Source organism: Acinonyx jubatus, chromosome B1 (genome assembly GCF_027475565.1).
Source record: "Acinonyx jubatus isolate Ajub_Pintada_27869175 chromosome B1, VMU_Ajub_asm_v1.0, whole genome shotgun sequence".
Classification (NCBI taxonomy): domain Eukaryota; kingdom Metazoa; phylum Chordata; class Mammalia; order Carnivora; family Felidae; genus Acinonyx; species Acinonyx jubatus.
In genome coordinates, this window is record NC_069382.1 from 72,362,326 (window position 1) to 72,377,306 (window position 14,981).

The following is a 14,981-nucleotide window of genomic DNA, read 5'->3' on the forward strand; positions in this document are numbered from 1 at the left end:
CCCTATGACCCAGCAATAGCACTGCCAGGAATTTACCCAAGGGATACAGGAGTACTGATGCATAGGGGCACCTGTACCCCAATGTTTATAGCAGCACTCTCAACAATAGCCAAATTATGGAAAGAGCCCAAATGTCCATCAACTGATGAATGGATAAAGAAATTGTGGTTTATATACACAATGGAATACTACGTGGCAATGAGAAAGAATGAAATATGGCCTTTTGTAGCAACGTGGATGGAACTGGAGAGTGTGATGCTAAGTGAAATAAGCCATACAGAGAAAGACAGTTACCATATGGTTTCACTCTTATGTGGATCCTGAGAAACTTAACAGAAACCCATGGGGGAGGGGAAGGGAAAAAAAAAAAAAAAAGAGGTTAGAGTGGGAGAGAGCCAAAGCATAAGAGACTGTTAAAAACTGAGAACAAACTGAGGGTTGATGGGGGGTGGGAGGGAGTGGAGGGTGGGTGATGGGTATTGAGGAGGGCACCTTTTGGGATGAGCACTGGGTGTTGTATGGAAACCAATTTGACAATAAATTTCATATATTGAAAACAAACAAACAAACAAACAAAATAAATAAATAAAAAAGAAAAGCAAAAAAATCTAGTAAAGGTAGTAGATTAATTACTTATAAAGCCAGTATGGAAGTTAAAAAAAAAAGTACAAAAATAAATCATATCTACAAAAATTTGTCAAGGTATACACAAAATAAAAATATGTGAACTGTGATATCATATATATAAAATGTGTAGGAGAGTAAAAATTTAGGGCTTTCAGAATGTATTTGCACTTAAGTGACCATCAACTTAATACAGACTGCTATATACAGCAGATGTTATCTATGAACCTAACAGAAACTACAAATCAAAAACCTATAACACATATACACAAAATAAAGAAAAAAGAATCTAAGCATAACACTGAAGAAAGCCATCACACCACAGAGAAAGAGCAAGAGAGGAACAGAGAAAAACTACAACCAGAAAACAATGAAAAAAATGGCATCGAGTACATGCCTATTACTTAAATGTAAATGAACTAAATGCTCTAATCAAAAGACACAGGGTAACTATATGGATCAAAAAAACAAGACCCTTCCATATCCTTCCTACAAGAGACTCACTTCAGATCTAAATGTAGGTACAGCCTGAAAATGAAAAGGATGGAAAAAGACATTCCATGCAAATGAAAGTTTAAAAAAAAAAAAAAATCCAGGGTAGCAGTACTTTTATCAGACAAAATAGACTTTATTTAAAAAAAAAATTTGGGGGCACCTGGGTGGCTCAGTCGGATAAGCATCCGACTTCGGCTCAGGTCATATCTCACGGTCCATGGGTTCGAGCCCTGCATCGGGCTCTGTGCTGACAGCTCAGAGCCTGGAGCCTGCTTCCGATTCTGTGTCTCCCTCTTTCTCTGACCCTCCCTGTTCATGCTCTCTCTCTGTCTCAAAAATAAATAAATGTTAAAAAAAAAATTAAAAAAAAAATTTTTTTAATGTTTATTTTTGAGAGAGAGAGAGAGGGAGGGAGGGAGAGAGAGAGAGAGACAGACAGACAGACAGAGCATGAGTGGGGTAGGGGCAGAGAGAGAAGGAGACACAGAATCCGAAGCAGGCTCCAGGCTCTGAGCTGTCAGCACAGAGCCCGACGCGGGGCTTGAACTCACAGACTGAGAGATCATGACCTGAGCTGAAGTCGAACCCTCAACTGACTGAGCCACCCTGGCGCCCCAGACAAAATAGACTTTAAAAGAAACACTGTAGGGGCACCTGGGTCGCTCAGTTGGTTGAGTGTCTGACTTCGGCTCAGGTCATGATCTCACAGCTCATGAGTTCGAGCCCCGCGTCAGGCCTGTGCTGACAGCTCGGAGCCTGGAGCCTGCTTCGGATTCTGTGTCTCCCTCTCTCTCTGACCCTCCCCTGCTTGAGCTCTCTCTCTCTTTTAAAAATAAATATTTAAAAATATATACATTAAAAAATAAATAAATAAAAGAAACACTGTAGAAAGTGACAAAGAAGGGCATCATATGACATAATGATAAAGGTCAATCCAACAAGAGGATATAACAATTGTAAATATCTATGCACCCAACACAGCAGCACCTAAATACACAAAGTAAATTATTAACAGACATAAAGGGAGAAATTGACAGTATTACAATAACAGTGGGTAACTTTAACATCCAACTTATATCAACAGATAGATTATCTAGATAGAAAATTAACAGACAATGGCTTTGAATGCCACATTAGGTCACATGAACCCAATAAATATATACAGAACATTCCACCCCAAAACAGCAAAATACACATTCTTTTCAAATGCACATGAAACACTCTCCAGGACAGATCACATGTTGGGCCACAAAACAAGTCTCAATAAATTTAATAAGACTGAAATCGTATCAAGGATCTTTTCTGACCACAATGATATAAAACTAAAAAACAATTGCAAGAAAAAAAACTAGAAAAAAACACAAATACATGGAAGCTAAACAACATGCTACAGACGACAACCAATGGGTCAACAAATAAACCAAAGAGACAATAAAAAAAATACACAGAGACAAATAAAAACAAAAACACGACAGTACAAAATCTTTGGAATACAACAAGAACAGTTCTAAAGGGGAAGTCTAAAGGGATGTCTGGGTGGCTCAGTTGGTTGAGTGTCCAACTCTTGATTTTAGCTCAGGTCATGATCCCAGGGCCGCAGGATAGAGACCCATGTTGGGTTCTGTGCTGAGCATAGAGCCTGCTTAAGATTCTCATTCTCTATCTGTCTGTTTCCCCCTCTCTCCCATTTGCTTGTTCTAAGATAAAGAAAGAAAATAAAATAAAATGGAAGTTTATAGCAACACAGACCTACTGCAAGAAACAAGAAAAATCTTGAGAAAGCCAACCTTACATCTAAAGGAACTAGAAAAAGAACAAAGTCCAAAGTTAGTAGAATAAAGGAAATAAAAATTGGAGCAGAAATACATGAAACTTAAAACTAAAAAAAAAAAAAAAAAAAAAAAAATCAATGAAACTACTTCTTTAAAAGCCTAAACAAAATTGATAAGCCTTTAGCCAGACTCATCAAGAAAAAAAGAGAGAGGACTCAAATAAACATAATCAGAAAAGAAGGAGGAGAAATAACAACTGACACCAAACAAATACAAAGAATTATAAGAGAATATTATAAACAATTACATGCCAACAAATTGGACAACTTAGAAGAAATGGATAAATTCCTACAAATACACAATCTTCCAAAAATGAATCACAATAAAAAATTTGAACAGACGGATCACTAGCAACAAATTGAATTGGTAATAAAAAACTCCCAACAAACAAAAGCCAGGACCACATGTCTTCACGGGCAAATTCTACCAAACATTTAAAGAATACCTACTCTTCTCAAACTACTAAAAAAAAAAAAAAATAGAAGAGGAAGGAACACTTCCAAATTTATTCTACAAGGCCAGAATTACCCTGATACCAAAGCCAGACAAAGGCAATACAAAACCAAAACCAAATCAAACCAAACCAAAACTGCAGGCCAATATCCCTGATGAACACAGATACAAAAATCCAACAAACTATTAGTAATTAGCTAATTAGCAAACCAAATTCGATAATACATTAAAAGGATCATTCACCAAGATCAGATGGGATTTGTTTCAGGGATGCAAGGGGGTTCAACATTCTCAAATCAATCAATGTGATACATTACATTAACAAGAGAAGGGATAAAAACCATATGACCATCTCAAGAGATGCAGAAAAAGCATTTGACAAAACATCCATTCAAGATAAAAACTCTGAACAAAGTGGTTTTAGAAGGAACATATCTCAACATAATAAAGCCCATATAGGAAAAACTCACAACTAACATCACACTCAATGGTGAAAAATAAAAGCTTTTCTCTTAAAATCAGGAACTAGACAAGGATGTCCACTGTTACCAATTTTATTCAACATGTATTTGAACATGCAAATACAAGCAATCAGACAAGAAAAAAATAAATAAATAAAAGTTATCCAAATTGGAAAAGACAAAGTAAAATTGTCACTATTTGCAGATGACATGATACTACATATAGAAAACACTAAAGATTACACCAAAAAAAAAAAAACAAAACAAAAAACCACAAACAAACCTATTAGGGTAAATGAATTCAATAAAATTGTAGGATACTAAATTAATACACAGAAATCCATTGTGTTTCTATTCACTAATAATGAAGTAACAAAAAAAAGAAATTAAGAAAATAATCCCATTTATAACTATACCAATAAGAATAAAATACCTAGGAATAAATTTCATCCAGGAGATGAAAGGCCTATACTATGAAAACACTGATGAAAGAAACGGAAGGTGATACAGACAAATGGAAAAATATACCATGTTCATTGATTGGGAGAACTGATATTGTTAAAATGTCCATACTACCCAAAGCAATCTAAAGATGCTATGCAATCCCTATCAGAATACCAAGAGTAGTTTTCATAAAACTAGAACAAATAATCCTAAAATTTGTATGGAACAACAAAAGAACTTGAATAACCAAAGCAATCTTGAGAAAAAACAAAGCTGGAGGGATCACAATCTCAGATTTCAAGATAATACCACAAAGCTATGATAATCAAAACAGTATGGTACTGACACAAAAATATAAACACCTAAATAAATGGAACAGGACAGGGAACTCAGAAATAAACCCATGCTTGTATAGTCCATTAATCTATGACAAAGGAGGCAAGATTATACAATGGAAAAAGACAGTCTCATTAATAACTGGTATAAAGAAAAATGAACAGCTACAATCAAAGGAATGAAACTGAACCACTTTTTTTACACCATACTCCCCCAAAACCCCAAATGGATTAAAGGCCTAAATGTCAGACCTGAAACCATAAAACTCCTAAAATAAAACATAGGCAGTAATCTCTTGAACATTGACCTTAGCCACATATTTATGGATATGTCTCCTTAAGCAAGGGAAATAAAAGCAAAAATAAACTATTGGGAATTCACCAAAATACAAAGCTTTTGTGTGTCAAAGGAAACCATCAACAAAACAAAAAAGCAACCTACTGAATGGGACATTATATTTGCAAATGATATATCCAAAATATATAAAGAACTTACAGAACTCAACACCAAAAAAAAAAAACCCCAAACACTCCAATTAAAAAAATGGGCAGAGGATCTGAACATTTTTCTAAAAGGATATACAGATGGCCAACAGACACATGAAAAGATGCCCAACATCACTAATCATCAGGGGAAATGCAAACCAAAACCACAATGAAATATCACCCCACACCAGTCCAAATGGCTAATATCAAAGACAAGAGATAACAAGTGTTGGCAAAGATGTGGAGAAAAGGGACCCCAGTTTGCACTTTTGGTGGGAATGTAGACTGGTGCAACCACTGTGGAAAACAGTATGAAGCCTCCTCAAAAAATAAAAAATAGAAATATCAGGAGCACCTGGCTGGCTCAGTCAGAAAAGCATACAACTCTTGATCTCATGGTCATGAGTTCAAGCCCCATGTTGGGTGTAGAGATTACTTAAATAAATAAAACTAAAACAAACAAACAAACAAACAAACAAAAAACACACATGGTCCAGGAATTCCATTACTGGGTATCTACCCCAAAAGAGCAAAACACTAATTTGAAAAGATATATGCACCTCTATGTTTATTGCAGCATTATTTGTAATGGCCCAAATATGGAAGCAACCCAAGTGTCCACTGATGGATAAATGGATAAAGATGTGGTATATATACACAATAAAATATTACTCAGCCATAAAAACAAATGAAATCTTGCCATTTGCAACAGCATGGATAGACCTAGAGGGTATTATTCTAAGTGAAATAAGTTAGAAAAAAACAAACACCATTATGATTTCACTTACATGTGGAACTTAAGAAACAAAACATATGAACAAAAAAATAGACTCTTAAATACAGACAATAAACTGGTGGTTGCCAGATGGGAGGTGGGTAGGGGGCATGGACAAAACAGGTGAAAAGGATTAAGAGGTACAAACTTCCAATTATAAAATAAGTCATGGAGATGAAAAGTATAGCGTAGGGAATAAATTTAATAATATTGTAATAATGTTGCATGGTGACAGATGATGACTGCATTTATCATAGTGAGCACTGAGTAATGTACAGAATTGTCGAATTGCTATTTTGTACACTTGAAACTAATATAACATTGTATGTTAACTCTATTCCAATTAAGAAAACCAAAAAAAAAACTGTACCTGGAAAAAAAAAAGAATACACTTAAGAGACGTGAAAAATCTATGTGAAGGAAATGATGCCATCGTTGGAAAAACACAAAGGTACCCTTGAACAAATGGAAACATATCTCTTGTTCTTCGTTCTTGAATAGGATGCTTCATCATTATCAAGATATTAAATCTCCCAATGTTAATTTATAAATTTAATACAAGCTAATTTAAAAAAATAGCACCAGGATTTTTTGTTCTGGAATGTGAAAAGTTGAAACTAAAGTTTGATCTTAGGTCAGTTTATCAACATGAAATAAAACTAACTTAGAGAAGAAAGCTATCTGCTGGCATTCCTCTAAGAAAAGAACTTATTACAATTGAGCCAGTCCTACTCACCTCTAGCTGATTCTCTACCATGTGGAATGAGGATTTAGGATTGCTAAATCATCTAGTTTCCAAAATAAACTGAAAATCTCAATTTGCATGTGACATTTTACATGTGAACATGTTAGCAACTAATTTAAAAAAAATGCAGTTTAGGCAAAATAAAATCCACCTTGGGGCCCCTGGGTGGCTCAGTCGGTTAAGCAGCTGGCTTCGGCTCAGGTCATGATCTCATGGCTCATGAGTTCAACTCCCGCATCAGGCTCTGTGCTGAAAGCTCAGAGCCTGGAGCCTGCTTTAGATTCTGTCTCCCTCTTTCTGCCCCTACCCCCTCCTCACGCTCTGTCTCTCCATCTCTCTCTCAAAAATAAATAAACATTAAAAAAATATATATTTAAAATAAAATCCACCTTGCAGATCATATGTAGCCCACAGGCTGTCCGTTTTTGAACTTTTGGATCTAACTGTTCTGTAAAGGTTCGGACAGTAAATAATTTTAGGCTTTCCAGACCATAAACACCCTCTATTGCATATTCATGCCCATTTTTACATCATTAAAAAATGTAGAAGGACATCCTTATCTCAAGGGCTGTAAAAACCAGGCCTTGGATTTGGCTCTTGGGGTGGTAGCTTGCCCATCTTGGTTACTAGAGATCATTAGCTTTGAGATTCAACAAATACTTCCAAAGACAGCCATGTTATCTGACTTCTATCTCTCACAAATAATTTTTTAAATTAAGCTGGCATAAGTATAATATATTTAAAATTCACTGCAGTGGGACATTTTATAATGCAATACATTTTCCTCCTGGTATTCAGAAAATATTCAGGAAGCACACATCCTGAAAAGGAGTGTATGCATGATTTTAAGATACATTCCTACCATCTGTTACATTTTAACTGCTCTTACAAATGAAGCCATATTGCTTGAAAAATGTTCCCTATTTTACTCCAATCATGTTCTCAAAAACAGTATTATCAGGTTTACATTTTAGACTTTTCTGTTCAAGCACTATAAGGGTGGTTCTTCTTGGCTGGCTGGCAGCTGTACTCATTTCCTTTTTAATCCCTTAAAAAGAAGCATGTTTGATAAAGTTGGATAATAGCGTCTCTTTCTCAGATAGGCCAGGAACCTTATAATCCTATTAGACTAATGATGTGGCAAACATCAGAGGAAAAGTCATAGCCAATTCATCCTTACAGATCACTTTGGTACTGAACCAACTTCAGAAGGGACATCAGTGATATGACCTGACCCTGAACAACTGTGAAACTTGTTAGGAGACTATAAAATCTCTTTCCTAGAATCTTTGAAAATAGGATAGTGAGACTTAAAAAATAACTACATGTGAAGATTGAGAAGATGGATATCAGCTCTCAAATACCTTTTATGTAAAAAAAAAATTTTTTTTTTAATGTTTTATTTATTTTTGAGACAGAGAAAGAGCATGAGCAGGAGAGGGGCAGAAGAATCTGACAGAGAATCCAAAGCAGGCTGCAGGCTCTGACCTGTCAGGACAGAGCCCGACTCGGGGCTGGAACTCACAAACTGCGAGATCATGACCTGAGCCGAAGTCGGATGCTTAACCTACTGAGCCACCCAGGTGCCCCTCTCAAATACCTTTTAAACTTCACAATTCATTGAAAAGATATTGGGAGTATCAGTCATAGCATTATTTACCAAATCAAATTTGATCCTGGATCACTACTAATTTGACTCTAGTTCTACCCCGGTTGTACTCAGTCTTTTTACATCAATAACCAAACCAACCCAGGACTAAGGATTTCCTAGAGCTTGGCTGAACCAATGTCCCTATGCTTCTTAATTAGTATCTCTAATTTCAGGGAAGAACAAACTTAAAAGTAGCTTGTAAAAAGTAAGGACAGGGGTGTGCTAGAGTAGGCAAGTTGATTGTTATGTAACAGTGAGGACCTGTTAAACACAGCTATCACTAAAGGTTAAATTACATAAACTATGATGAATCATAACATATTAAAAACAATGATGTTGAAGTTAAAAACTTATCACTCCCTAATTATTTTCCATTTTACCCTTATTTGTATTCTTTTTCTTTTTTAATGTTTATTTATATTTGAGAGATAGAGACAGAGTGTGAATGAGGGAGGGGCAAAGAGAGAGGGAGACAGAATCCAAAGCAGGTTCCAGGCTCTGAGCTGTCAGCACAGAGCCTGATGTGGGGCTTGAACCCACAAACCACGAGATTGTAACCAGAGTCCAAGTCAGACCCTTAACCGACTGAGCCACCCAGGCACCCCATACCCTTATCTGTACTCTTGACATTATTTACATTTATTATATTTACATGGTAGAAATACTATGTAATGGTGTGCTATCGAGAATTTTCCCCAAACTATGCGTTGTCATCATGTTGGTAATCTGAAATTGACTGTACTGGGAGTATTTATACCACACAAATAGGCAAATAATATAAATCAGCCCCAATCCCATTTCCCAAAGAGTCAGTTTGTTATAAACATTTAAAAGCACACTACTGGCTTGGAGGTCAGCAGTCTCTGGTTGGCTCATGTACAGATTCCATCTCAATCCTTCTTGTGCTAACACCATAAAATAGACTCAAAAACAAAAATAAAGACAAAAAAAAAAAAAAAGAGTTGCTGAGCAGAATACTCATTTTTCTCAAGTGCCATGAAGCACTGTCCAGGATACATCATATACTAGGCTACAAAACAAGTCTCAATGAGTTTAAAAAGAATGAAATCATAGCAAGCATCTTTTCTGACCATGATGATTTAAACCTAGAAATTAATTACAAGAAGAAAACTGGAAAAATCAAATATATGGAGATTAAACATGCTACTGAACAGCCAATAGGACAACAAAGAAATCAAAGAAGAAATTAAAAAATACATGGAAACAAATAAAAAAGGAAACACAACATACTAAAATCTATGGGATGCAGCAGTAGTAGCTCTAGCAGGGAAGTTTATAGCATACAGGCCTACCTGTAGAAACAGGAACAATCTCAAATAAAACATCTACCTTTACACCTACAGGAATTAGAAAAAGAATATAGTCCAAAATTAGCTGAAGGAAATAATATAGATCAGAGCAAAAATAAATGAAACAGAGACTAGAAAAGACAATAGAAAAGATCAATGAAACTAAGAACTGGTTCTTTGAAAAGATAAAATTGACAAACCCTTCACTAGACTCATCAAAAAATTAGAGAGGGTCAGGGCACCTGGCGGGCTCAGTCAGTAGAGCATGCGACTCTTGATCTTGAGATTGTAAATTCGAGTCCCACGTTGGGTGTAGAGAGTACTTAAAAAAAAAAACTCTTTAAAGAAATAAGAGAGGGCTCAAAAAAATAAGAAATGAAAAAGGAGAAATTACTACTGATGCCACAGAAATACAATGGATCATATAAGAGACTATTATAAACAATTATACACCAACCAAGTGGACAACTTAGAAGAAATGGATAAATTTCTAAAAACATACAATCTTCAAAGATGGAATCAGGAAGAAATAAAAAATCTGAACAGACTGATAACTAGTAAGAACATAGAATCAGTAATAAAAACCCCGCAATGAACAAAAGTCTAGGACCAGACATCTTCACCGGTGAATTCTACCAAACATTCAAAGATTTGAGACATATCCTTCTCAGACTCTTTCAAAGAACAAACAAACAAAAATGAGGTTCCTAAACTCATTTTATGAAACCAGCGTAACAAAACCAGACAAGGACGGACACACACACACTACAGGCCAATACCCTTGATGGACCTAGATGCAAAATCCTCAACAAAATACAGGAAAGTGAATTCAACAACCCATTAAAAAGATCATACACTAGGGTGCCTGGGTGGTTCAATCAGTTGAGTGTCCGACTCTTGATTTTGGCTCAGGTCATTATCCCAGGATCAAGTGTGGAGCCTGCTTAAGATTCTCTCTCTCTCTCTCTCTCTCTCTCGCTCTCGCTCTCGCTCTCCGCTCTCCTCTCTCTCTCTCCCTCTGCTCCTCTCCCCTGCTCAGTCTTTCTCTAAAAGTAAAAATAATAATTAAAAAAAAAAAAAAGAAGAAGAAGAAAAAGATCATACACCATGACCAAGTGAGATTTATTCCAGGGATAAAAGAATGGTTTCACATTTGCAAATCAGTGTGACATACCACATTAACAAAACGAAAACCAAAAATTATATGCTCATTTCAACAGATGCTGAAAAAGCATTTGACAAAATTCAACATCTATTTATGATACAAACTCTTGACAAAGTGGATATAAACAGAACATAACTCATCATAATAAAGGCCGTATGTGATAAGTTCATAGCTAACATCATACTCAACAGCAAAAAAGCTGAAAGTTTTTCCCATAAGATCAAGAGCAAAACAAGGATGCCCACTCTCACTACTTTTATTCAATACAGTATTGGAAGTCCTGACCAGAGCAATTAGGCAGGAAAAAGAAATAAGAGGCACTCAAATTTAGAAAGGAAGAAGTAAAACTATCACTATTTGTGGACATGATTTTATACACAGAAAGCCCTAAAAACTCCACCAAAAAACTACTACAGTAAACAAATTCAGTAAAGTTGCAGGGTACATAATAAACAAAAACCTTTTATGTCTTTATAATCTAACAACAAACTAACAGAAAAAGCCCAAATAGGCAAAGCAATCTTGAGAAAGAACAAAGCTGAAGGTATGATATTTCCCAATTTCAAACTATACTAATCAAAACAGTATGGTATTAGCATAAGAATAGACACAAAAATCAATGGAACAGAATAGAGAGCCCAGAAAGAAACCCAAGCATATATGCTTGGTTTATGACAAAGGAGGCAAGAATATACAATGCGGGTAAGGGTAGTCTCTTTAATAAATGGTGATGGGAAAACTGGACAGCCACATGCAAAAAAAATGAAACTGGACCACTATCTTACACCATACACAAAAATTAACTCAAAATGGATTAAATACTTGAATATAAGACCAGAAACTATAAAACTCCTACAAAAAAACATAGGCAGTAAGCTCTTTGGCGCTGCTCTTGGGGATATTTTGTTTGGATACAATTCCAAAGGCAACAAAAACAAAAATAAAACAATGGGACTATATCAGACTAAAAAGCTTCTGTACAGAGAAACAAACTGTCAACGAAGTTAAAAGGCAACCTACTGAATGGGAGAAGACATTTGTCAATCATATATCTAATAGGAGTTAATATCCAAAATACAAAGAACTCGTACAGCTCAATACCAACAAAAAATAAAAATAATCCAATTAGAAAATGAAGAGGATCTGAATATACATTTCTCCAAAGACGACATGCAGATGACCAACGACAGGTGAGCAAATGCTCAACATCACTAATCACAATGAGATATCACCTCACACCTGTCAGATTTGCTATTATCAAAAGAACAAGAAATAACGAGTGTTGGTCAGAAGGTGGGAAAAACGAAGCTTCACATACTGTTGGTAGAAGTGTAAATTTGTGCAATCACTATTGAAGACAGTATGGAGGTTCTTAAAAAAGTTAAAAATAGAACTAACATATGATCCAACATTTCCACTTCTGGGCAATTATCCAAAGAAAAGGAAAACACTAACTTGATATGTATCCCTAGGTTTTTTGCAGCATTACGTATAATAGCGAAGACATGGAAATAACCTAAGTCCATCCACAGATGAATAGACAAAGAAGACGTGGGAGGGGCACCTGGATGGCTCAGTCAGTTAAGAGTCTGACTTAGGCTCAGATCATGATCACATGGTTCGTGAGTTCAAGCCCTACATTGGGCTCTGTGCTGACACTCAGAGCCTGGAGCTTGCTTCAGATTCTGTGCCTCCCTCTCTTTCTAAAAATAAAGAAACATTAAAAAAAAAAAAAAGATGTGGTACATGCACGCGCAAACACATGCACACACACAACAGAATACTGCTCAAAGAATGAAATCTTGCCATTTGCAACAATATAGATGGACCTAGAGGGTATTATGCTAAAGTGAAATAAGTCAGACAGAAAGACAAATACCACATGATTTCACTTATATGTGGAATCTAAAAAATAAAACAAACAAACAGAACAAAACTAAACTCATAAAGAGAATACATTGGTGGTTGCCAGAGGGGAGTGTGTGTGTGGGTGGTGAAATGTGGGAGGAGGATCAAGGGGTACAAACTTCCAGTTACAAAAATAAATAGAGCACTGGGGTGGCTCAGTCCTTCAAGAGGCTGACTCTTGGTTTCCGCTGAGGTCATGGCTCGTGGGTTCCAGCCCCACATCTGGTTCCACACTGACAGCATAGAGCCTACTTGGGATTCTTTCTCTCACCCTCCCTCTCTTGCTGCCCCTTCCCCACTTGCACTCCCTCTCAAAATAAACAAACATTTAGAAAATAAGTCAGAGAGATGTAATGTACAGCATGGTGACTATAGTCAATAATGTATTGCAAATGTGAAAGTTGCTAAGAGTAAATCTTAAAAGTTCTCATCTCAAGAAAAAAAATTGTGTAATTTTATATGGTGACAGATGGTAACTAGATATACTATGGTGATCATTTTGCAAAGTATACAAATGTCCACTCATTATATTATACACCTGAAACTAATATAATGTACGTTGATTATACTTCAATTTTTAAAGTGCCTCCAAAAAGGTGCCTAAATATTTATAAAATAAAATCTTTTAGGGATCACTAGAAATGCCATCCTTTTTGAACATACATCCCTTCTCTTTAAACAAAGAATTATATTTTCTAGTAAATAGCAAACGGTGAGTAATTTTGGAATTTCCACAATTAGTGTTTTGGGGAAAGATTTATGATGGGTTATTTTTATTTTTTGTCCTTTGTCTCTTATATCAAATACTTTCTTCTGTGAAAAGAGCTGTTGCCCAAAGGCAACATAAAAGTAGCCTTGAGAACAAAGATAGACCAATTTGCTCCCGCCCACCTCCAGGAAGTAATTAAGAAGGCCCAGATTAACTCTATGCAATACAAAGGCCAGATTCACCAACAAATGGTTCGGATGCTATTTGGGTCATTTCGGATATATGGAGTATCTCATTCGAGTTACTTCAAAGAACATCAAAATTAGTATGAAAAAAAATTAAGGCATGTGTGTAAAGTGCATTGCACACATTAGTTTTGTTTTTTTCTGTAAGTTTTTCTTGGAGTGCTACAAATACTTTAAATACCCAAGCGGAATTGGAAAAAAATTATATACAAAGGACAGACATTATTTTTAATTTACTCTTTTTTAGGTAGTTGAAAAACAAAAATCCCTGAATGCCAGTTGGGTGATGTGTGCCATACTAATACTACTATATCATCCAATTAAAAAGTGCATTAATCAGGACAAAGAGCCAGGTGTTTGTTCTTTACAGTAAAAGGACATCAAAAAGTCAAAAGAAAGTAGTTTTCAGGACTGAGGAATTACTACCTAACTCTAAACTTGAATATACCAACATTCTGCATTTTATTCCATAGGAAATTTGCAAATATGATGCAGTATACTGAGACTCACACTGAAAATCAATCACATGCATTTTCCACCAAGTAATGAAAAATAGTAAACCACGCATTAAAGTTTTAAAGGTTATTTCCAAGCATTAATGTGTCCATGTATGTTGGTGGTAGAACCTTCAAAGGTACCCTTAGTTGTCAATATTTAATATCTGAATGAACTTAAAAAATGCTGTCAAGTCATGATGTATTTGATCTCTAAAAAATCATCTGTAAACCCAACTTAAGTGGATGATTTTGTTTGCACAAACCTACTTTGATGACCACTTGGGAATATGGTTATAATTGTGCTTTTGATAGATCAAAAAGAGTGAAAAACATCTCCACATTACACTTTATTTAAAGTTAACAAAATGATCAACACAACACAGTTATAGGTAAATGGCAATTCAGTACATTTAGTTGGATAATATTTTTAAAAATCACATATTCACAAGTACACAGATCCTTTCCCAACATCGAACATTTTAGTCTATGTAGTCAAAGTCTTCTGGAATTCCAAAATTTTTATCAATTTTATTTTCTTCCAAACCAAATTTTCTTTTCGCCCAAGATTTTATTGCAAATATATTATCTATAAAGAAAATTGAGAAATACTTTTAAGAACTGAAAACACAATCATAAAACATTTCAAGTATAACTATATTCTTTTTTGTTACTTCTATTACTTTCAGAAGTATCAACATAAGAATTTTGCTGTATTTTCAAAAAAGTCATGGCAATTAATTTCAGAAGAAAATAATTAGTATTTTAAGTAACCAAATCGCATATTTAAACATTCAGCAAGTTAGCTGCCAGCAAAAAGACTACCTGCATTAAGAATAATCCAAAAAC

At 35.3% G+C, this 14,981-nt stretch overlaps 1 protein-coding gene across 3 annotated transcripts in view; it reads right to left on the reverse strand.

Moving 5' to 3' along the window:
* Positions 1-14,469: 14,469 nt before the first annotated feature.
* Positions 14,470-14,981, reverse strand: part of MND1 (meiotic nuclear divisions 1) — a 64,504-nt gene continuing 63,992 nt past the window's right edge. For all 3 annotated transcript variants that reach the window (XM_015080629.3, XM_027067599.2, XM_053216850.1), the window contains exon 8: positions 14,470-14,721. In XM_015080629.3, the coding sequence (XP_014936115.1) occupies positions 14,615-14,721 (107 nt within the window). In that variant the 3' untranslated portion in view covers positions 14,470-14,614. The remainder of the gene's footprint in view (positions 14,722-14,981) is intronic.